General features: G+C 40.8%; 1 protein-coding gene across 1 annotated transcript; it reads left to right on the forward strand.

Moving 5' to 3' along the window:
* Window positions 1-1,185: 1,185 nt before the first annotated feature.
* Window positions 1,186-21,934, forward strand: gabrr2a (gamma-aminobutyric acid type A receptor subunit rho2a). Its single transcript, XM_068717732.1, has 7 exons — window positions 1,186-1,248; window positions 9,620-9,843; window positions 12,782-12,864; window positions 14,122-14,262; window positions 16,177-16,329; window positions 18,864-19,072; window positions 21,364-21,934. Exons 1-7 carry the CDS (start codon window positions 1,246-1,248, stop codon window positions 21,697-21,699), a joined length of 1,149 nt encoding a protein of 382 aa, XP_068573833.1. The 5' UTR covers window positions 1,186-1,245; the 3' UTR covers window positions 21,700-21,934.
* Window positions 21,935-25,633: the final 3,699 nt, after the last annotated feature.

Below are 25,633 nucleotides of genomic sequence, written 5' to 3' on the forward strand. Positions count from 1 at the left end.
GTCACCAATGCTTTAAAAAAAAAAAGTTAAATCCCATTGGCTGTATTTGGGTCCCCAAAACTCACATTAATACTTCTCAGCAAGAAATTCACTTATATATAGACCCCACCCCCAGACAAGAGTAAGTATGTCTAAACTGATTGTTAATAAAAGCTGTGTAACTGTTAAGGATACAGGTGGAAATGAATAATGGACACAGCACTTTGATGGTCCCTATCTTACATCAGAATTCAGCTAATCACAAAATTTTCAAGATGCCAGGCTTTAATATCTGATAAAAAGTCAGAATTAATGTAATCTCACAGAATCACATTTTTAAGATTTATTGTTATTTAATATTTTGTTTTGTTTTAGTCCTATTTGTTTACTTTTTTTGCAAATCTGTGTGCTGTGAAAAAGGATGGTAATTTTGATGTGGTGAATGAGTTTTTAAATCCTATGCCTATGCTTTTTAACTAAGGATTGTAGTTTGCTAACCTATAAATTACATTGTTCGTTTTTGTTTGTTTGGTCCTTTGGCACTTTGTTTTCCCCACTTGATTGCTTTTAGCCTCTTAATTTTAGGAGAAAGGTCAGGAGATGCTCAAAATAGAAAGTGCTGCAGTCAAGTTATGGCAGAAGGAAACTGGGTGTCTGTTGGAGAAATTCACTCGAAGTCGATGTAAAAGTAATTATCACAGGACATTTATTCTTGCAAGAAGGAGACAGAGTTGAAACACATACAAGTCATGTATCAAGGCTGCTCAGACGTCTGTCTCTGAGTCTCTGATATTTATACTTCGGATAACACACAAGTGCGTTTGCACAGAATCATTTGCATAAAGCCGCGTGGCATGTCTTGAACTCATTCTTCTCCCCTTTCGAAACGTCATCTTGACGTTTAGTAAGATATACAATCGCCCCTTACAGAAGGTCACAGTGACTGCTAAACGAGGAACATCTGAGAAGAGAGTTCACACAGGAGCGCCAGACTTCATGGAGCCTTGTATGTTAAACAATAAGAACTGATCATTCTAAAAGTTATTTTTCTCCAACAGTGTCGGAAACACTCAGCTCTGAACTGAACGGAGGAAGGCAGCCAACTTGAAAAATTCAACAGTTGTCTCATAAAGCAGCTGGGCAGCACCGCCTGCAGTTTGCTTTCACATGTATTTGCTCATGATATACTTTTCTTTGGCAGGACCTGCCATCCCTGTTGGAGTGGACGTTCAGGTGGAGAGCTTGGACAGCATCTCTGAGGTTGATATGGTAAGAAAACATGCATTTATCCACACCTCAATATCATGTGACAGATAATTAAAGATGATGCATGCCACAGTGTGAGATAAAGATAAGAAGGAATGTGATTTATTGCTACATACTGGGGGAAAAAATAGAGAAAGTGTAGTAGTGGTAGTGCAATGACGGGGAGGAGAAAAGTAAAATATGTTTTTTTTTCATTTTCTTTTAGAATATTATAATGATAATAATAAAACAAATGTATATGAATATAGTTAGCACATATCAAAACAACAGTTACAAAGTGTTTTTAGAAAGCAATAGAGCAATTCACGAAAGAAGAGAAATCAAGTAAGCATTAAAAAAGCAGAATAAGGAAAGGAGACTAATGAAATATCAAAACATCAATGAATCAGCAACAATGATTTAAAAAATCTCTTCCTACAAACAAACATCTGTGAAATACATGCAGAGTACATAATCAAGTGTATACATAGTATTCATACACACACGTTTTTACACTGAAAATCTATTTTCATAATTTCTTTGTAACATACCTACAGTGACTGTGTAGGGCTCTGACTGCTGCCAAAAGGTGACATACACTAAAAAGTTCTGTGCCTGAACACAACCTGCGTGGAACCAGACGGAGGACTGAAGCTCACAATGTGCTACTTTTGCTGTGGAGATATCTCATTAAACCCAGCCATGGGAACAGCCTGCCAGTTGCTGCCTGAGGAGCTCTGTGTGCAGGTCGATAAGGAGAGAGGAAGTTATCTGAGGGCTATGACGTGCTTATGAGTGATATCTCAAAAACTGGCGTAAAGAAATGAAAGGGCGATTAATACGTTATTTCTTCTCATATTTTGTTGCTGCGTACTGTAGAATTTGCAGTTTATGCCTGATCAAAGACATTCACAGTGAGGAACCATAAGTGTGTATGATTTGACGTTGTATTTAGTCCAAGTGCAAAATGTAATGAATTCTGGCAATATTCCTCAGACGTAGGCCAAAGACTGGATGACCTTGCTAATATGCAATTGAAGTTGATGCTGTTCCTAAACGTCACGCCTATAATCAGATAGAATGATGAATATGTTGGAAAGGATCTGTATGTGCAGGTGGTCAATAATATGATTTGTTTGGTTATAAGTCAGTGTAAAACAACTTGTTCAATGATTATATACGATATGCATACACAAACAGGCATCTATGCAGTTTCTTCCAGTACAACAAAGGGTAAAATGATATGCATATATTTCAGTTCACTCCATTTTCTACCTTGAAGTGACTTCAACTCCATGTAACTAATGGACATGGATCTCTGTAGTCCATCCATCCATCCATTGCCTTCCGCTTATCCGGGATCGGGTTGCGGTGGCAGCAGGCCAAGCAGGCTGACCCAGACTTCCCTCTCCACGCAACATTTTCCAACTCATTCTGGGGGATCCCGAGGCGTTCCCAGGCCAGCTGGGAGATGTAATCCCTCCAGTGTGTTCTGGGTGTTCCCCGGGGTCTCCTACCAGTTGGGCGTGCCCGGGAAACATCCAGTGGGATGTGCCCAGGAGGCATCCTAATTACAGTACCTTGCAAAAGTATTGACCCCCCTTGGCGTTTTTCTTTTTTTGTTGCCTTACAACCTGGAATTAAAATTGATTTTTTCGGGGTTTGTATCATTTGATTTACACAACATGCCTACCACTTTGAAGATGCAAAATATGTTTTATTGTGAAACAAACAAGAAATAAGACAAAAAAACAGAAAACTTGAGCGTGCATAACTATTCACCCCCCCAAAGTCAATACTTTGTAGAGCCACCTTTTGCAGCAATTACAGCTGCAAGTCTCTTGGGGTATGTATCTATAAGCTTGGCACATATAGCCACTGGGATTTTTGCCCATTCTTCAAGGCAAAACTGCTCCAGCTCCTTCAAGTTGGATGGGTTCCGCTGGTGTACAGCATTAAGTCATACCACAGATTCTCAATTGGATTGAGGTCTGGGCTTTGACTAGGCCATTCCAGGACATTTAAATGTTTCCCCTTAAACCACTCGAGTGTTGCTTTAGCAGTATGCTTAGGGTCATTGTCCTGCTGGAAGGTGAACCTCCGTCCCAGTCTCAAATCTCTGGAAGACTGAAACAGGTTTCCCTCAAGAATTTCCCTGTATTTAGCGCCATCCATCATTCCTTCAATTCTGACCAGTTTCCCAGTCCCTGCCGATGAAAAACATCCCCACAGCATGATGCTGCCACCACCATGCTTCACTGTGGGGATGGTGTTCTCGGGGTGATGAGAGGTGTTGGGTTTGCGCCAGACATAGCGTTTTCCTTGATGGCCAAAAAGCTCAATTTTAGTCTCATCTGACCAGAGTACCTTCTTCCATATGTTTGGGGAGTCTCCCACATGCCTTTCGGCGAACACCAAACGTCTTTGCTTATTTTTTTCTTTAAGCAATGGCTTTTTTCTGGCCACTCTTCCGTAAAGCCCAGCTCTGTGGAGTGTACGGCTTAAAGTGGTCCTATGGACAGAAACTCCAATCTCCGCTGTGGAGCTTTGCAGCTCCTTCAGGGTTATCTTTGGTCTGTTTGTTGCCTCTCTGATTAATGCCCTCCTTGCCTGGTCCGTGAGTTTTGGTGGGCGGCCCTCTCTTGCCAGGTTTGTAGTGGTGCTATATTCTTTCCATTTTTTAATAATGACTTTAATGGTGCTCCGTGGGATGTTCAAAGTTTTGGATATTTTTTTATAACCCAACCCTGATCTGTACTTCTCCACAACTTTGTCCCTGACCTGTTTGGAGAGCTCCTTGGTCTTCATGGTGCCGCTTGCTTGGTGGTGCCCCTTGCTTAGTGGTGTTGTAGACTCTGGGGCCTTTTAGAACAGGTGTATATATATACTGAGATCATGTGACACTTAGATTGCACACAGGTGGACTTTATTTAACCAAATACGTGACTTCTGAAGGTAATTGGTTGCACCAGATCTTATTTAGAGGCTTAATAGCAAAGGGGGTGAATACATATGCACGCACCACTTTTCCGTTATTTATTTTTTAGAAGTTTTTGAAACAAGTTATTTTTTTCATTTCACTTCACCAATTTGGACTATTTTGTGTATGTCCATTACATGAAATCCAAATAAAAATCAATTTTAATTCCAAGTTGTAAGGCAGCAAAATAGGAAAAACGCCAAGAGGGGGTCAATACTTTTGCAAGGCACTGTAGATGCCCGAACCACCTCAGCTGACTCCTTTTGAACAGCAGAGAGGCGATCCCGAGACCCCCGAACCTGACGTTCTAGACCGGTGTCAAAGGGCAGCCCTGGCGGAAGCCAATACCCACCGCGATTGTGTCTGACTTATTGCCGAGAATATGAACACAGCTCCTACTGCAGTCGTACAAAGACCGGATGGCCCGTTGCAACGGGTCTGGCACCCCATACTCCCGCAGCACCCCCCACAAAAAACCCTGAGGGACCCGATCGAAAGCCTTCTCCAAGTCCACAAAGCACATGTAGACTGGTTGGGCAAACTCCCAGGACCCCTCCAGTAGTCTTGTGAGGGTAAAGAGCTGGTCTACTGTTCCACGGCCGGGACGGAATCCACACTGCTCCTCTTGAATCCGAGGTTTGACAAAGGTCGGAGCCTCCTTTCCAGCACCCTGGCATAAGCCTTCCCCGGGAGGCTGAGTAGTGTGATACCCCGATAGTTCGAGCACACTCTCCGGTCCCCCTTTTTGAAAATGGGAACCACCACCCTGGTCTGCCAGTCCATGGGCACTGATCCCGACCCCCATGCAACATTGAAGAGGATGTAGTCTTTGAGTCTAAAGATGTCCAGGGCTGTGAAGCTTTGAATAGCTGGATTCAAGTTTTGTCTTTTTTTGGAAGTTGTCAGTTGACAAGAAGAGAGTAGGAAGGGGACAGGAGAGTGAGGAAATGTGATTACATGTTGACAACTGAGGACCAAAAGCAGTTAAACAGTGCCCAGTCTTTCCCAACTGATGGGCTTTTTGATGCTCTACACAGCAGCCAGATCTTCTTAGTTGGGCGATCTGCTGCCAGTCATGTTTCGCACTGTGTGAATGCAGGGTTACTGTAACTCACAGAAGCTACTTTAGGGTGCTTTCACACCTAACTGGTTATGTTTGGTTTAAACAAACTCTTGCCAGGTTAGTATGGTTTGTTTGGGCTGGTGTGGAAGCTGTCAATCGAATCCTGATGTCGACCAAAAAAAATGAACTGAGACCGCTTGAAGAGAAGGGTCTCAGTCCACCCTCCAAGTGGACTCTGGTGCTTTTTGTTTGTGGTGTGAAAGCAAACGAACCAACAGCAAGATATTATGATCGCAGACATGTAATTTTAGCAGAATTTCAAAAGCTAAACTACTAATAAATCCATCTATGTGAAATCTGTTCATGAAGCCATTTTATAATTGGTCCGAGACCATGTTTATCATTTGGTAACTATGTTAACACGTATGCACACCAGCGTGAGTATTTTCCCTGATTCACAGGTCAAAAGCTGTTAAAACTGCTGTGCTTGTATCCGTCTCTGTGTACTTACTCAGTTCATTAAGTCCATTAAAGTGTGTGACAGTGATCCCACAGTAATAAGCCTCAGCGGGTCAGGCTTTCTGACCCCTACTTGCTAGTGGACATTTATTTGGTTTTGACAGATACTCCTTATAGGGACTTGCATTGCAGATTATATTAAAGGTCCTATATTGTAGGACCTTTAATTAACCAACCAGATTCATGGGTGAAACAAAGACAATCTGGCAACCAGAACAGGGAAAGCAGGGGAGTATATATGTGTGGGGTTGGCAGAGGGAAAAAACAGGGGCAGGTGATTGAATGCAGGTGTAGTGAATGAGAAATCAGGGAGATGGGAGGAGACCAGGGCGGAGCCACACACAGACACAGAGACACAGGATGACACACATGAGACTAACGGGATGTTACAAAGGCTCACATGTGGAGACATTTTAGAAGTGACAGACAACAACTCATTTCTGCGTGTGTTATTGGCACCTGTTTTAAGTAAAGCCTTCATTTCTGTCTCATGCTGCCTCATGCACGTGTCCGTGTGCTCCCCAACGTTGGCACCAGTCTAATAATACTAGTAATGCTTCTAATCAATTATGTCTTTATGAACTCTTTGTAAAACCAAAATAACACAAATAAACGCATGAGAATCAATAAAGTGCTGCACAGACTTATAGGTTATGCAGTACTTTACATAGTCAGTCACCAGAATGTCATTTTCCCACGTGGGTACAATGAAAGCAGGGTTCAGTTAGATGCGTTTGAGTGAGCCCGGCCGGTATCAACTCAGCGTGTCAGGCTTTCTGACCCCTACTTGCTAGTGGACATTTACTTGGTTTTGACAGATACTCCTTATAGGGAGTTGCAATGCAGATTATATTAAAAGGTCCTATATTGTAGGACCTTTAATTAACCAACCAGATTCTGCACAGGTTGCTTAAGCCAATCACATCATTGCTGTCAAACTTTAAAAAATGTTCTCCTTTCTGCTGCTGTCAGTTGTCATTTCAGCTCAAAGCAGATGCGACCCTCCTCCACCCCAATTACCTCCAGTCAGTATCAAAGTCATGCTCATCATCATCATCATCTTCATCACCACCACCACCAGTGTGTGGACTCCAGGGGGATTCAGCCTTATCTGACCTCAGCATCACTACCCCTCTATTATACTACTTCAGGGTGGAGTTCAATCGCCACGATCTGAGGCCGTATGTTTTGGACACTCGGGTGAAGAGAGGGGCGGAGCTGTCAACTGATCACCATCTGGTTGTGAGTTGGGTCAGAGGGTGGGGGAAAACTCTGGACAGACCTGGTAAGCCTAAACGGGTAGTGCGGGCAAACTGGGAACGTCTGGAGGAGGCCCCTGTCCGGGAGATCTTCAACTCACACCTCCGGCGGAGCTTTTCTAGCATCCCTGTGGAGGTTGGGGGCATCGAACAGGAATGGACGATGTTCAAAGCTTCTATTGCCAAAACTACGGCGGTGAGCTGTGGTCTCAAGGTCTTAGGTGCCTCAAGAGGCGGTAACCCTCGAACACCGTGGTGGACACCGGTGGTCAGGGAAGCCGTCCGACTGAAGAAAGAGGCCTTCCGGGATATGTTATCCCAGAGGACTCCTGAGGCAGTTGCAAGGTACCGACAGACCCGAAGGGCTACAGCCGCTGCCGTGAAGGAGGCAAAGCAGCGGGTGTGGGAGGAGTTTGGAGTAGCCATGGTGAAGGACTTTCGGTCGGCACCAAGGTGTTTCTGGAAAACCATCCGGAACCTCAGGAGGGGGAAACGGGGAAACATCCAAGCTGTATACAGTAAGGATGGGACTCTGTTGACTTCAACTGAGGGAGTAATTGGGTGGTGGAAGGAGCACTTTGAGGAACTCCTGAATCCGACTAATACGCCCTCTATGGTAGAGGCAGAGCTGGAGGATGATGGGGGAGCATCATCAATTTCCCTGATGGAAGTCACTGAGGTAGTCAAAGAACTCCACAGTGGCAAAGCCCCAGGGATTGATGAGATCCGTCCAGAAATGCTGAAGGCACTGGGTGTGGAGGGGCTGTCTTGGATGACACGTCTCTTTAACATTGTGTGGTGGTCTGGGACGGTGCCTAGGGAGTGGCAGACCGGGGTGGTGGTTCCCCTGTTCAAAAAAGGGGGACCAGAGGGTGTGTGCCAATTACTGCGGTATCACACTACTCAGCCTCCCTGGTAAAGTCTACCCCAAGGTGCTGGAAAGGAGGGTTTGGCCGATAGTCGAACCTCGGATTGAAGAGGAACCATGCGGTTTCCGGGGAGGAGACCCCGAGGGAGGCCCAGGAGCAGGTGGAGGGACTATATCTCCAAACTGGCCTGGGAGCGCCTCGGGATCCCCCAGTCAGAGCTGGCTGATGTGGCTCGGGAAAGGGAAGTTTGGGGTCCCCTGCTGGAGCTGTTGCCTCCGCGACCCGATCCCGGATAAGCGGTTGAAGATGAGATGAGACGAGACATTTTATGCATGTATAATAAATCATTGTTAAATTCTAATGAAGTCTCTCCATGATTGAAATAAGGTATACTGTGAAAGCATCAAAACACTCAATCCACTTGTATTCAGTCTTTAAAATGAGCCATCAGGACGTCAGGTTGTGATGTCACAACTGTACAGTCACCGGTAGAAGTGCGGCTAAACCCAGTCTACAGCGCAGTTGCTGAAGACCGGAAAAGCAAACCTATCAGAGCAGCTTGAGCTTTTTCGGGAGAGCGCCTTAAAGAGACAGGCATTGAAATGGAGCGTTTCTGGCAGAAGAGGAATACAGATATATTCAGACAGACAGTATGAGGAAATGTAAGTGTTTTTTGAACATTAAAGCATGTAAACATGTTTGAGTAGAAACCTCAAATATAAGTATGTCTGAAAATGAGCATATGTCCCCTTAAATTTGACATTACATTCACTTATATTATACATCTAAATAAGACTGTGATGTTACATTGTCATAATATTTAAGCGAGAAGTGTCCACAAATCAGGAAAAAGCTAATCCCTATTTTCCAGTCATATTACATGTTATACAATTCAACATGTTTATATATAGTTAAAAGACTAGTGATAGCACAATAGTTTGAAGTATGCCTAAATGAATGGAAACCAAAGGGAGGGAAGAAGCAAGGACATAAAAAATTTAAAGCGAGACTGAAGCATTTGAAAGAAGGAATTACACATTTGAATTCAGAAGCAATAAAGCACACTCCAGTTCAATTTAATACACTTACCATTTTGTTGCTACACTCATATTTGGTTTGAGGTGATACTTGGTACTTCATTGATCCCTGAGGGGAAGATAAAAACAACAACAACAACAACAACAACCCCCACACACACACACACCATCTGCTTTCTTTTTACCCCAACTACCATTTATGGCCACTGTGGTTAAGCAAAAGTTACATAGAGTCACTTTAAAGACTCAGTAAAACAGGAGTTAGAGCACTTCTAGCTTCCATAATGTGACAAGTGAAACTCAGTGTATGATGTGTATTTATCAATACAAGAGGGATTTCATCAAATCATCCAGAGATTTTATTTGATTACTCAAAGTGGGCATGACCTTGTTTACTACGTAACAAATATATTTTAAGCAAAACCACAATCTTTTCTTCAACATAAAAATGAATAGCTTTATTGCTTGAACCCAACCAAGTTGCTTCCTGTGAAAATGGAAGTTTATTTTGAAAAGATGCATGTAACGAGAATAAACCGACAGAGTAGCTAGTGTATGAAGCCTAAGGCCACTAACCAAGCTGCCATATTGGAGGGGTTAGGAGTGAGAGCACCTTGTTATGGATGTAGACTGATGAACATCGTCCGTCTTTCCTTTGATTCCACCAGGACTTCACCATGACTCTGTACCTGAGGCACTACTGGAAGGACGAGCGCCTGTCGTTCACCAGCAGCACCAACAAGAGCATGACGTTTGATGGGCGCCTGGTGAAGAAGATCTGGGTCCCTGATGTCTTCTTTGTCCACTCAAAGAGGTCCTTCATCCATGACACCACCACCGATAACATCATGCTGCGTGTCTTTCCTGATGGACATGTCCTCTACAGCTTGAGGTCTGTAGCATTTCAGCATCTACCCATGTTGATCTGCCTCACAGAATCTCTTGTTTGTCGCAGACATTTTTTCAATTAACCTTTTTTCCACAGCAGACATTTTAATGTGTCATAACAGGAGAAGAACACATTAACAATATCTCAGTTCCAACTAGTGTAAGCCGTGACACTGAGCCAATACCATAGGTCAGTGGATCCCAGGCCCCCCTCAGGGGGGAGCCAAAGATCACAGAGGGTGCATGACATGCATGACAACCAATGGATCCCTGGAGCCTTAGAAAACACATACATATCAGGGGTGACACGAATAGCCGTCGACTTGTCAGAGAGGTGGAAAAATGTGTTACTGAAACAAAGGATCATTCTATTCCTGCTATACGGGGGTGCTGAATGTCTGATTTTAGTTTGGGTTTCTCCCAATAAATAGCCTATATAATACTGTTAATGTGAAAATAACCTAAGTTACACTATCCAAATCAGTGCAACTATCGAGCAGCATCTTGGTGATAGCTAACATTAGGTTACTGTTTCAAAATCAAAGAATACATTTGTTAATCAAAGCACTAGATATATTGATGAATTATTCTCTATAATCAACAGCGGGAGGCTGTAGAAACAGCTGTTTGGGTGTCTCAACTTTGTACACACACAAGAAACAACAGCTAGGCGACAGTCACATGCATCTTGGTCAATAATTTAGTTGTTACTGTTCTACTATAGACACATACCCACATAATGATCCACCATGATTTAGACCACGTATGAAACCACCATCATATTAGTCAAGAAAACGAGCCAGGATTCTTTTTTCACAACTAATTTTTTTTTTTTTCGTTGTGAAAGTCCACGTCTTCGTTGTGAAAGTCCACGTCTTCGTTTTGAAGCCTTAACAGTTCCGTCAAACAGTCAAGCACAGATCCAAAAATCGAGAACAAGGCAAAAACACAAACCATAGAAACTAACTCGAGAGAAACATGCTGGAAGGCGACGAACACATGGGTGGAACAAAGACAATCTGGTAACCAGAACAGGGAAAGCAGGGGAGTATATATGTGTGGGGTTGGCAGAGGGAAAAAACAGGGGCAGGTGATTGAATGCAGGTGTAGTGAATGAGAAATCAGGGAGATGGGAGGAGACCAGGGCGGAGCCACACACAGACACAGAGACACAGGATGACACACATGAGACTAACGGGATGTTACAAAGGCTCACATGTGGAGACACTTTAGAAGTGACAGACAACAACTCATTTCTGCGTGTGTTATTGGCGCCTGTTTTAAGTAAAGCCTTCCATTAGACACAGTTACATCCATATTTTCTCATGTTTTTGTGTCTGACTATTTTTTAAATTGGTCCAGTATTGAGGGAGAGCACTGCAGACGCTGTAATGTAATCCTTCAAGGCAACTCCTCTAAGTCAATGTACCTTCACTCAAAGTGCTTGTTTTTTGCCACTGACGGACTCAGATTGTCGTAGTGTCTGACAACGTTATGGAAAGAACCCTACAGAGAAATAAAAGCAGTTTCTCTACCTTTCACCTGATCCTGTCTCTTTGTTCCTGCATCCAACAAAGTCTCCTTCTGAAATCTCACGTCACATCCACACTGTTGAAATCAGTGAAGTGTTCAGCCATGACACTTCAGGTAACACTAAGCTACACTTTCTGTACTCCAACTCCGACAACACCGACACTCCTCTCTCCAACTCTTACTTGTGTTTCCATCGTTGTCTTCTGGCACATGACACAACCAGGAAGACAAAGGTAAAGAAATAACTTTAATTTCTCTGTAGGGTTCTTTCTATAATGTTGTCAAACACTTATAATAATTATAAGAATCTGTCCGTGACAAAAAGCAAGCAAATTTAGTGGATGTTCATCGATGGGGTGAAGTCGAGCAACATGATCTTTCATTCAGAGTAGTTTTTGTTTCCACCGGATGAATGTAAGTCTGTGGATTCACCACAATAAATGACCTTCCACATTACACAAACACATTTGACCAATTATTAATATTAAAAGAATACTTTGGCTACTACATCTTTGGCCATAACTCAAGAAATAATTCCTATTTGTGACAGCAGGATAAAATGCTGAAGTGATGACATTTCGGACAAACATGTACGTAAACTGCAACTTGACTGGTTGGCGGAGACAATTAAACCAACGGCGGAAAATATAGCTTAATTTTCAAACTTGTATTCCCACGCCATGCTGATTGAAGTGACTTCACTTGAGAACATTACTCAGACTTTACAGAGCTTCTTTTGGATTTACACTCGCAGGAGTACCAAAATATACAAAAAGCTTCATTCTTTTAGTTTGGTGTTTACGTGTTGCATGTTCCTACATTGATTTGTGTTGTTATTTGAGACCATCAAATTTTAGAAATGATAAGAGGTGACCATCACACGGGTTCACAAACTGTAGGGTGAAGCTGGGGAAGTTTGAGTCATTTTCTCATAGACTTCCATACAACCAGAGAAGTCGCCTCCTGATGGACATTAGAGAGAATGCAGGCTAAGACAAGAAGCATTGGTTTCACTTTTCAGACCTGAAGGTTGCTCCTTAGTTGAACATAAGTTACTGCTTGTTTGTCCTTCTAACATCATTCATTATCAGTAAGTCAGCACAGCAGGTGAAAGCTAAACCAAACTGTAATGGATGTTTTGCTAACCTGTGAGCTTGACTAGCTGTCTGAACTATGGCATCAATGGCGCTAACCAATCACAGGTATGTTCATGTGTTGAGGAGAACTATAGCATGTGACGCCATGTAATTTCTGAGCTTGTAATTTTGTGAAAACATTAAAAAAATAGCACAAAATAAATTGAGTAATGACACACATTTACACAGATAATTTACTGGCATTAATGAATATTTGCATTACCATGACTGTTCTCACCCTCTGCATCTGTTCTTGTCTCTGCGGTCTAACAGAGTGACAGTGACGGCAGCCTGTAACATGGACTTCAGCCGCTTTCCTCTGGATTCTCAGACCTGCTCACTGGAACTTGAGAGCTGTGAGTAAATGTTAATTGTATGGTTACTTTCTCTCTGTGTTACATAACGTAACAAAAATACATATTGAGCGCTCTTTACGGACTTGGGGGTGCTGTTTGCACTGAGAGACAGTGTTGGGGCCCCAAATTTCCCCCCGTTGTTTTCCAAAACCCCAGGCGGAGCTGGTGGGGTGTGTTTGGTTTTTTAGATTGTGTTTGGGTTTTTTAATTAACTGTTTGAAAACTGGCACTTTGGGTAGATTTATCTTCAGGTTGAATTAACTTGAATTTCAGCTGTCCATCGTTGCTTCACTGATGGAGGATAAGCTTTATTAAATGTTCTGAAACCAATTTTTAAAAACAAAATATATGTACTACAACAGTGTTCAAAGAATAATATATAATGAAGCCAACATATATAATGATCAGTCAAAACAGCCACACTCTTCATACACAGTATAGTCTACAAACAGTTGAGGAATGGTTGCTGCTGGCAAGTTCAATGTGATGAAACATCGCAAAATAACCTGACCCAGGTTTTCATGAAATCCATTTGTATTTAAATTACACAGGGAAATTGAAAAAGGCTGTTTTCCGAATAAAAAATACTCATAAACCAACCGATTTACCCTCCAAAGTACAAAGTAGGCCTATGTTCAGTTGTCCTGCTCTCCCCCCTTTTCAGTTTACAAACCAGTTATTAACCATTGTCAAAGTATTAACTATCTATCTTAATATTGTATAGATGCTTTACAAAGTATATATTGACCATTTATCAAGGTATTATAATCATCAACGGAAACTTTATAAAAGCCATCCAGAAATGTTTTTAAAAAGGGTTAAAAAACAATTATTAACCATTAACAAAGTGTTACAAACATGTGTTCCATCTATCTAGTAATATTTATAGATTTTTTTACAAAAGATCTGCTTATCATTAGTATACTTCATATAGTATATCAAATTAAATGATGTGTTCAACAATAAACTGTAAAAATAATAATTCATTTTCATTCCTTTGTTTCTTAACAATAAAATAAATATTAACAGAAGTTTAATTAACTATGAATGTTTTAAAGAAGTGCTTAGTCATCATCTTCCATCACCCTACAGTACGTTCACACATAAACACATAGCAACCATGGAAGACATGTGAGCAGGTCAAAATTGAAATACTATACCCTTCTGATTATCGGGGGCATGTTTTTTTGTTTTTGATGATAATTTATCGTTGGAAGTGACTGAGACTATTTGATTGGACGGTGTGGTGTTTTACAGACGCCTACACGGATGAAGACCTGATGCTGTACTGGAAAAGTGGCGATGAGTCTCTCAGCACTGATGATCGCATCTCCTTGTCACAGTTCCTCATCCAGAAGTTCCACACCACATCTCGCTTGGCCTTCTACAGCAGCACAGGTACACACACACACACACACACACACACACACACACACACACACACACACACACACACACACAGGACTAACTACGTGCTGATATAAAATAATTAATAAATTATGCTTGTTAAACACTGTGCACAACATCATGATGTGAATAACAATTATTTTGTCTGAATGAATCACGGCTGCAGTTATTTCTGTCTTCAAGGCTAAGGCCTACAGCCACTGAATAGGCTTCTTTGACCCTGTGACCTTTCCTCCAGCTCTATACCTTCAGGACAAATGTTATATATTTAGCGCTGCTTTGACACTGCTGGCAAGGCTCTGACTGTAAAACAGCCCAATGGAGTTTGAGTAAAGAGGAAAAGCCCTTTAGTAGCCGTTGGAATTATAATCAAGCAAAGAAGGAAATTAGGTGGCATTATTGTTACAAGATGCACGTAGGGGGGGTCAGGGTGAATAGATGGGTCAACAAAATTGTAAAACATACCACAATGTTTCCCTAACCTTAAAAAACTAACTTATTTTAACCCAAACCGTGACCTTTACCTAAACCTAACCAAGTCGCTCTTATGCCCAAACCCAACCGAGACTCCTGGAAGGCTCCGACAAATGATGTCCAGGGATTTAAAGGGTATTGACACATGCACTCAATGACATGATGCAAAGTAAGTGAGTAAAGATTGATATACATATCCCTATTTTTCCAAACAAAAGTTAGAAACTGCTCCATATAAAAGCATCAAATGTATCAGTTAGGATAAGCAAGGGGATTCAAGTGAGTCTTGAAAGTATTGTTGTTTTTTTTCAAATGTTACTTGTATTCGATGAATTAATTGTGAGAAGTAAACGTCTCTAAAGATAAGAGTCAGAGAGCAAATGCACAGTCTCCCATAAAAAGACTTTAAATTACTTTTTCGGACAACAATTCAATTCTGAATTGTACTCGCCACATCCAGCCGAATAGCTAAATACTGCTTTATTGAGTATACTTTATATTGAAATATAGACTCCACTTTTAGCCAATGGGAATATACCAACACATGCTCCCTGCTGCAGCATTGTGTATCCAGTCCAGACAAACTAATCCTCCTTGGTTTGGATTGCAAATGTTTCTTTATATATATGGACTAATTCAGACAAAAAACAAACGTGTCACATACATTTGGTGCATACTTTTTATATATTAGTGGTCAAAGGTCATAGATTTGGCTCCAGCACCTTTTCAGGACTCTTTGTGGTTTGAAATCATTAAATTAATCACATTTTATACTAATAATAAGGATTCTACATACTCTGTTTAGGGTGATATTAGGGCTGAGTTTTGGTACGATTGGTCCCGAGATACAGAGGTCGCCACTCAATATATTTCGATGTTGTAAGCAAGGCAATAATTGTGTTTTTTCAAATCTCATTTTAAGGAAAATGTCATACTATAAACCATCGTATGCATTAAAGAGTAAAAAAAAGTTGAACCTACTTTATGCAATCAGAACAGTGGGATCTGCATATACATTACGGTCATTTAGCAGACACTTTTATCCAAAGCGACTTACAATTCAGTATCTATCTACACACTGTAGATGCAGCTACGGGAGCAATTTTGGGGTTAAGTGTCTTGCTCAAGGATACATTGACATGAGACTAGTAGAGCAGGAGCCGGGGATCGAACCGCCAACCCTCTGATTGAAAGGCGGCCCTGCTCTCCACTTAGTCACGATCACCCGATATACGTACACACAGTCCCTGTAACATCCAGCATCATAGTTCTACTTTGAGAGGGAACATACACTGAGAGGGCAGTCTTTGCAAATGAAATCCCTAGTTAATAAGCACATATCTTAAATGTAGAAAATCAAACCCCAAGTGTGAAATGTGAAACGTTTGGTATTAACCTGTTTCTACACTGTTAAACCTGCTGTGATTTCAGGCTGGTACAATCGTCTCTACATCAACTTCACGCTGCGACGCCACATCTTCTTCTTCCTGCTGCAGACATACTTTCCCGCCACGCTTATGGTGATGCTCTCGTGGGTGTCATTCTGGATCGACCGCCGGGCTGTGCCGGCCAGAGTGTCTCTGGGTAAGAAAAATAAACGGTCAAATGTCCTTTTTTTTATTTATTTGTTTTTATTATTTAACCTTCATTTATAATAATAATCTTATTGAGACATGGGGTCTCAATCTCAAGAGAGACCTAGTTAGGACACAACAACAATATGACACAAACTTACAGCCAAGACCTTCATACAAAATAGAACACAAATCTTAAAAGTGATGTGTAAAAAGCTGTCAAACTTTCCTCAAACTTGCAGTCATTATTTACTTTTGTTGTACTTCACTTGTCTAACGAGAGACGAGGAAAAAAATTGGTCTGAGAACAACTCATAATGATTCATGTTCATGCAAAATGAATAATATGGGACTACTATTCTTTAATTTATGGGCTATTTGGGATTTGTGGGGTAATGCATAGCCCTTATTTTTTTGTGGCATTTTAATACTGATTTCAACATTAATTACCTTGGCAACAGTTGGAGCTTCAGAGCATTCGGGTCAGTTTTATTATTTACATAAATTGTGAAAAGGGTGGGACCTAAACCTGAACCTTGTGGGACACCTTTGGGGAAATTAAGAAAGCTGGAGGAGAGACCACTGAACTGCACACATTGCTTATGATTGGAAGGGTAATTTGAGAATGAACCTGCAGCTTGATCTAGGCCTATATTTGATGATCTCTGGCATAATGAATAAAAAGGGCAGTACAATAGTTCTTGGCATCCAAGGCTTCCACAATGTCATTTACTACTTCAAATGCGACATATCTTGTGCTGTGCTGCTAACTAAATCCAGACTGATGAGAAAATAAAACGTTCAAACACATGTATCCCTTAGTTTGGTCATTCACCACCCTTTCACAGACCTGAACTAAAATCGAGAGCTTGGAAATGGGACTATGGGATCTCCGACAGTTTTCCAGACATCAGGTATGACATTGTCTTGTATAGAGAGATTACAAACGTGTGACACTGGTTCAGTTATAATATCAGCAGTCAGTTGTAAGAAGATAGTGTGGATATTGTTAGGGCCGGTCGATGTAGGTCGATGTATCCTTTAAGGCCGTTACAAACATCCCTCAGAAAGAAATGTGTAAAAGAGAAAGTGTAGCTATTGGAGGTATGACTTGCAGTCAACAACAATATTGGGAGGCAAGAGTTGGCAGAGAGAGATTTTATGGTATGTCAAAACTTCCTAGGGTTATTTGGTAAATAATAATTGCTTTTGGCTTTTTTAATGGAAGCAGTGCAGCAATTACGCAGTTGGAAATGAAGCCAGTTTGTTCATCAAATAACTAAAACAAGCAAGGTCCAAAGACCAATCAATAAAACAGTCCCATTTTTAATGAATTAAATCATAAAGGAAGGCTTGCTACAGTAATTGAGATTCTTTTTCAGAACAATGCGAGGCTTTGCCAACCACACAGTGATGGCTTAGAGCGTATTGGTAAATGAAAAGATTGATAAGTGTTGATTCGTCTAGACATCTGTGTATGAGACGCTCGGGGCTTTCAATGACTTGTGTCAAGTTAAAAGACAGACACTGAGCTTTAAATATCATCTGGTGAAAAGACAATCAGGATGATTTCCTTAAAATGCAAGTGAGATTAGATCTGCGTTAAAGAAGAAAAATGTGTCTTTGGTAGCAGAAGAAGGAGCTTTAAAGAGAGGAAAATCTGTCTGTGAAAAGATGAAAGCTGGCTCCACCAGTCGTGAACGCACACATGCACACACAAACCTCCCACTCTCACTTTTCTTTTGAGTTATTTTCTGTATTGGGGCTGTTGCTGTGCTTGTTGTACAGGCGTCTGTTTTTTACCCCTCGCTGAGATCCTCTCATGGCTCATGTCATCGCTCTTGTTAAATTCAGCTGATAGAATGGGATAGTTTTATGTCGGATCTCAATCCCACGTACACCGTCCTGCTGCCACAAATCACAAGAGCACTAAACATGTATTAATCCGCCACTGAAAATAGTCCCCAACAAATGCTCTGTTTGTCCTGCTACAAACTACAGGGACCTGCTCTTTGAGGAGTTTTTTTTTATTGAAATTTTATATTTGGTAATTGTTTTTAAAGATATATATCGTCAATAGGAACCAATAGGCTTGGAGCTGAGAGCCACATACAGAGTAGGGAAGTCAGAAGGAGACGTATTATTGTTTTTTGTCTTTTTATCAAATCTGTTGAAAATTGAAAAATAAAATCCACTTGACTTTTACTTGTAACTAAGTCATTTCTACACTGTGGTTTAACTGCTTTTACTTTAGTAAAAGCTCTTAAAAAGCCCAACTGATACCTTCTCACCTACACCTCTTAACAACCGTGCTGACTGGGTCCTTCACAGAGTATTCATTGCAGGCTGTTGGACCACATTGCGTCATACTGTATAAGTGGTCATGTTATTGCTCCAGCTGCCCAACACTGGGTCTGCTTCCTGATCCAGAGCAAACCATTAAACTATTCTGTGAAAGTAAAAATAGACAAACTCAGATTCAAACACATTTCCAACCTGCAGTTCACTTTAGTATAACTAGAACGTTGTGTATCTTGTGTCCAGGCATCACCACAGTGCTGACCATGTCCACCATCATCACCGGAGTGAATGCGTCCATGCCCCGGGTGTCCTACATCAAGGCGGTGGACATTTACCTTTGGGTCAGCTTTGTCTTTGTCTTCTTGTCCGTGTTGGAGTACGCTGCCGTCAACTACCTGTCCACCGTCCAGGACCGCCGGGAACGCAAGATGCGAGAGCGGGCACGTTCTCAGGTTTGTTTCTGCTGTTTGCTGTTTGGTGCTGTGACCAAAAAAAAAATCCAGACTGGCATGCATTATAAAAAAAGGCATCCCTCTCCCCGTTCATGAGCCAGAACATTCCTTTTAGCTGTTGGATAAAAGCGTCTGCTAAATGACTGTAATCTAATGTAAGAGAGAGAGAGTGAGTTACTCATTGAAAAAATTCTATTACGGAAACAAAGAGCAAGAACAATGATAAAGATCAACATCTCATGCCAGAAATACAGTACGTTCAACACTTCTGTTCTGTTGAACTACAATAACTGGATCCTGTTTGGGTTGAATAGAGAAACTCACTGAACACATACGTATTGTTAAAAGTCTCCAAAACACAAAGAAGCAAAATAGTAAAAGCAAAACAAAACCCCTAAAAAAGTAGCTTATTAAACATTAGAGCACTCTGAACAATCCTCACTCAGACTTTATACAGGGTTTGGCTAATGGACTTCCACCACTTTTCCAATACTTTTCATGACTCGAGTCTGTGTTTGCATTAAAAATAGTTATGATGTGGTGTTAAAACTAACCAAAATACCAAAGTACCATTGTATAAAGTAACAAAGTTATAATTCAGCATTACCTTTTATCCACATCTTATATCACATCATATTATCATGTTATCATTGTGGAGTCGTTTATTGTACTTGAAGTGCATGTTTGTGTTTTTCACCTGACTGTGACTTTTGGGTTAAAAGTAGTAAACGTACTTTGCATATGCCAGCCTTATTTTAAAAAAGGCTGCTTGATTTTTTTATGTTTTCATGTCAAATCTTTCTCTCAGAAACACTGAATGGGCGTGAATTGGTGGGGTTATCTGGGGATGTCAGCATTGACCCAGGCTGCTGAGTACTACACAGCTGGAGGTCTGGCCCCCTCAGTGAATCATGTCCACTGCTGTTTCCACACTGTCTGACCCAGTCATTGATGTCTGTACTTACCTTAGGCAACGAAAAATTCTTGTTTCATTTTACTAAACACTCCTGAAATGGCTTATCTATGTTAATTATTAGTATTACTTGATCAAGTAACTCTAATAAATCATGGAAAGAAGCTATGAACTGTTTGTGAGCAGCAACATTAAATTTATGATATTCGTAAGTTTAATTCTCAGTTTGCCAGAAACTAGAATACCGCTGTAGTTTTATACATTGATTTACATAGTGTTTTGTGATGAATGAACACACATCCCTGATGCAATAAAATCAGAGTAAACTATTTAAAACCATTTGAAAATATAAGGCTGGTACATTTATCTTACTGTCAACAAATCCCATGAACAGAGCCAAACCAACAACGAATGCATCCTACCATGAACACACACTGTTGTTCATTTTGACGCAATCCCACATAAATATTCACTAGAACATTCAATATGGATTAATATGCCACTATTTCCTCCTGTTTGACAAATGTTTTATAAAAACTACAGTGGCCAGGTGAGTCGGGTGGGATTATCTTCTTGGGACTGTGAAATTGTTTAAAAAATGTGTGGAATTCATGCCTGTTGTTGAGAATTCTCCCTCTGGACCATGGTGTTGAAGTGCTGACTAAAGCATCAGTCAAGAGGAAATGCTGACTGTAAAAGCCATATTAGACTTAATAAGATGTGAACCCGGGCCCAAGAGGTTAAGTGATTTGTGTAAAAACAATGTTGAAATGCTCCTTTAGTCGCGCTACTGACTACGTCACAGCCAATAGCCCTCACTTGAGGTTAATCAGTCTGTGGAGCAAGATAGTTTTTTTACCGTTGTGCCAACGTTGTGACAAGTTGAGCACAGAATGTTTCTTGTAACTTTATTTTTGTTGAGTAAACCTTTTTAAATGGAGTTACTGCCTCTGAAGACTCATTTCGCGTCAAGCTTATTGCCAAACAGACTGTAACAGTAGTAGTAATGTGGATCATCGGACGGAGGGAAGATTGCCGCTACACTGACCTTTATGAAAGTCAGGTCACCACAGTTAAATCTGATTATCCTCTGGGGACCATGAATATTCATAACAAATATTATGGTATTATTGCCTATAGTTGTTGAGAAATCTTGTTATGGACAAGAGTGTTAGAGCAACCAACAAATTAACAATCACTCACGACTTGCATGACAAATATGTTTTTAGCATGCATCACCAAATTAAACCATCTACTAACGACACTAATGGGTTTGATTACTTATTTTAACACTTACCTGATAAGCCCCACAAAATTTGTTTAAAAAAAATCCCTTGTATCACAATAATGATTTCATTGGATGTTTCTTCCCTGCCAGTCACTGCCCTGCACCTGTGGGATCTCCCAGACACGAACCATGACCATGTTGGATGGCACCTACAGTGAGGCCGACACCAACAGCCTTGCCGGCTACACTGAGGAACCGATGGTGCCGGAGGAGGAGCAGGAAGAACTTCATGAGGTTCCGGAGAAGCCCGAACACATGGTGGTCCATCTGTCAGTGAGCAGCGAGTCCACCACCACCAAGAAGAAGAAGAGCCTGCGTGCCCTCAACATCATCCAGAACACACACACCATTGACAAATACTCCCGGATGTTTTTCCCTGGTTCCTACATCTTTTTCAACCTTATCTACTGGTCCGTCTACTGCTGAAAGACGCTCCTGCGCTCCTAAGCGTGCTGTTGTGCTGGATGTCTGGTTCTGCAAAGTGCAAGTTCTACAAAAAATTTAGCATTGAGACTTTGGGATTGATTGAGCATTGATTTGATTTAGTTTTTTTTCCTCATGCAGCAATTTGAATGTTCATTAACGCTCTAAACTATAAACAAAGAAAATAGTCATTCGAATGCTGTTTTCAAACTACTGATGCTAAGTCTTTTTCACCTTCATTACCTGTCAAGTGTATTTGAGTCTTACGATTGATAGAAAGTTAATTGCTGTGAGATACTTAATTGACAGGTCTCTTTACATTTATTTGTTTATAATGATTGTCAAGCTGTGACTCATCATGATTATTATTCTACTGTCCGTCAGTCATGACTTCATTTTAAACAGTGATGACGCCTGAATTTCTAGTATGTCAACATAACACATTTTGACCATATTCTTTAAGCCTGTCATCTGAAAGAAATAATGTAGGCTGTATTTAGTGGTGCTTTTAGCTTAATGCTAATGCCAACATGCTAACATGCTCATGTTAACATTAGGACGATGTTTAGCAGGTAACATTTACCATGCCCACCATCTTGGTTTGGCATGCAAACATTAGCTAGTAGAGCTGAGGCTGACAGGAATGTCATTAGTTTTGCTGGTGTTTGGTCATAAACCAAAGTACTGTGAAAATTGAAACTGGATGATGATGGTGCCGGATGAAAACTCTGAATAACCAAAGGTAGTATAATTCCTTGGAGAACATGAATGTTTGTACCAAAGTTCATGGTAATCAATCCCAGAGTTGTTGATATATTTCACTCAAAACCAAAAAGGTCAACCTCATGGTGGCACCAGAGGCAGATCAAGTCCGACCATCACCAAAGCCAATAGGATTCACCATCTGGGGGAAATATATGTCTGTAGAATTGCAAGACAATCCATCTAATATTCTCCAGAATATGTCAGTTTGGACCAAAGCAACCACCCCTGAACCTTCCCTAGAGCTCCACTGCTAGCATGGATACAAACTGTTTTCTGGTGATGACTTTAATGTATCTTTATCTGAGGATAACAGGCTTCCGTACTTCGTGGTCAGTTGGGGTGAATTTCATCAATGAGTCTTTTCTCTCTGTCGTGACATTTAAGTGATGTCCATCCAATTTTAGCCCAAATTTTAACCGAATTTCCAGAAAAGCATTATTTGTTATGTGAATATTCAACACATTCTCACTTCCAACTTTTCAAATACGGCAGCAGTGGCCTTAAGGTACTATGATGCTCTACGTACCCCTCTAGCATCAGGTTTGGACGTGTCAGGGAGGGAGTGTCAATATACGCTCATAACATGCAGAGTATCTTTTCAAAATCAACTTCTGTCTTTACAGGAAGTTAGGTTTAGGCAACAGAACATCTTAGATTAAGCAAAAGAGCTTAAGACTCATGTGACTGAGTGATAACTCACGATAGTAATGACTTATGACCCCGATCACTCTGAGACATGTCGCTAGAAACGCAACCCCCGCAAAACCATTGTTGTTATATGGTACAGCGCACCTGGCTTGCACTCCTCGCTTGCGCCATGCATCACGTTTTTCTAGCGTTTTTTAGACCCGCATAAAAGTTTGTTTAGTCTCAACTTTTCAGCATCAGGCGCGGAGTCATCAAATCAAGCAAAAGGCGAGCTGTACTACTTTACCACTGCCTTTCTGTTTTGATGCCGGTAGATGTGGTAGGAACAGACAAAGGTAAATGCAGATCCATGGTTGATATAAGTGTTTTTGAACTACAATGACCTACTGTATATAATTTCTCCCCTCCTCCTCATCCAACAGCAGAGACACATCAAGACCTTGACGTCTGCTCAAAACCAATTTTTTTCCACGTTAATTACATTTGATGGCCTGGTTGAGCACGTGGCCCGGCTCCACAGGCTGTTCAACCTAATGACGTGACTAGCGACTCACATGACTAAGGACTCAGGATAGTAACGACTCATGTGACTAGCGGCTCACATGACTAATGAGTGATGATAGAAATTACTTGCGTAACTAGCGACTCACTTGACTCATGATAGTAACAACTCACATGACAAGTGACTCAGTTGACTAATGACTCACGTAATTAGAGACTCACCTGACTAATGACTCATGATAAAAATTACTCACGTGACTCGCGACTCACGTGACTTAAGCGATTAACGATACTAACAACTCCAGTGACTAATGACTGAAGTGACAAAATAAGTCAACAATGACGTTTAGTCTCACACAGAACACAGCGGTCTCCTGGGTTTTGTATGACCCATCCGCCAACACTCCCACCTACACACCTCAAGCGTATTGCGCATTGTATACTATGTCAGTTGCTCCGAGTGGGTGGGTTTACATTGGAGTAATTTATCAGACGTCTAGAGGCACTGAATGAGCTGTGGTATTTGATGTGTTGGGAGTGAGAAAAAGTTGTTAAATAATGACTTAGATGCATCAAGATAAACAGTTGGTGGGTACTAAGTCTCCTGTCTGTTGGCATTAAACCAGAAGAAGATGGCTTAACATGATATAATTAGAGGAGCCCTGTCCAACCTCGAACGTTGGAAAAACCATATGGGAAATGGGACAATTCTATTTCCTTCATAGATTAATTTGAAGAACATTACAATCTCCTCATCGCTCCACGTGGGTTTTTATGGTCAAATTGATAAGGCAGGTGGATGGAAGCACAGCTGAGAAAGAAAATAAATATCTTTAGATAGAGTAATCTTAGGATATCTATCTTCAGCACTACAACACTCTTGGTGAAATTTGAAATTCAAGTAATGTTCTTGAGATAACAGGCCTAACAAATATATATTCAGATCATGTATTTTTTACTGGTTTCGTATTGTTGTGCTGTTCTGATTTTATGATGATTCTCTAAAGACTACAATGACTTTTTGGTAAACTTTTGTAGCCAGGTAATTTTCACAACACAACACTGGATTACTTAAAGGGCCATCTTATTTATTGCTAATTGCCTTAGCATGTGACATTTATAAGTACTGGAGATGACTGTGGTGATATATATGTTATAATATCTAAAAGGTGTATTGGCCATTGGGACATTTTCTCCTCAGGTCACTGTAGTCACTTGTCCTCGTGAGCAAACAGAATGAACAAAAGCTGGCTTAATAAAAATGAACTCACTATTGAATGCAGCCAATCACTCAATATCATTTCAGAGGGATTTTCTCTTGTCTGTGAAATAAATGTTAAGTGCACTATTGGGACATTGGAATCAGGAGTATTGTCCATGTTGGACCATTGGACCTCATTCAGGAACATTTTGGTATTATCATCTTAACTTTCTCTTAGTATGGTGGGCTCAAACGATTATGACACATCAGATTGAGGAAACGCTCTTAACTTAAGATAACTGACCAGCATAAACATGATAAACGCCACCTGTGCGTAAATAAGCGTGCGTTAGTGAGAATTGCAAATAAGCATAATTAATGAGCCAAGTCCTGATTTCAGGGATCCATAAAAGAAAGTCTATCATTTTTAACAGCATCAGCAGCAAAATTAAGGGACCTGATAAAGACAAGGCATGGGGAAAATTAACGAGTGCTGTTAATGAGCCACCTGAGAATTGTACAGTCATGGAATATAGAAGAAATGGTTCCATATGTCTCTTGGTTGCAGTTTGAGATATACATATTTATATTGTAGTGTATGGATAACAGCAGACTAATTTCACATGACTCCCACTACTAGTCGAAATTTGTGTTTGTACCGAAGAGAAAATTCAAGATACAAGGAAATTAGTGAATGTGGCAAGTTCTCCTAAATCACTCCAGGAAACCACTAAAGAACCAATATGTTTGTATATGAATGTTTCTTGAATGAATGATTTTCCCTGAACTTCTTCTCTAAAGAATATTCCCTTGTGACTTTTC

The sequence above is a fragment of the Cebidichthys violaceus genome, unplaced genomic scaffold (genome assembly GCF_023349555.1).
Source record: "Cebidichthys violaceus isolate CVI_PGR_0920_01 unplaced genomic scaffold, fCebVio1.0.p SCAF_22, whole genome shotgun sequence".
Lineage (NCBI taxonomy): Eukaryota > Metazoa > Chordata > Actinopteri > Perciformes > Stichaeidae > Cebidichthys > Cebidichthys violaceus.

What these genes read in the sequence shown, in the direction of transcription:
- gabrr2a (XM_068717732.1), top strand. An exon ending in CTCACTGGAACTTGAGAGCT is followed by an intron (nt 12,865 to 14,121) that starts GTGAGTAAATGT and finishes GGTGTTTTACAG; the next exon opens with ACGCCTACACGGATGAAGAC. An exon ending in GGCCTTCTACAGCAGCACAG is followed by an intron (nt 14,263 to 16,176) that starts GTACACACACAC and finishes CTGTGATTTCAG; the next exon opens with GCTGGTACAATCGTCTCTAC.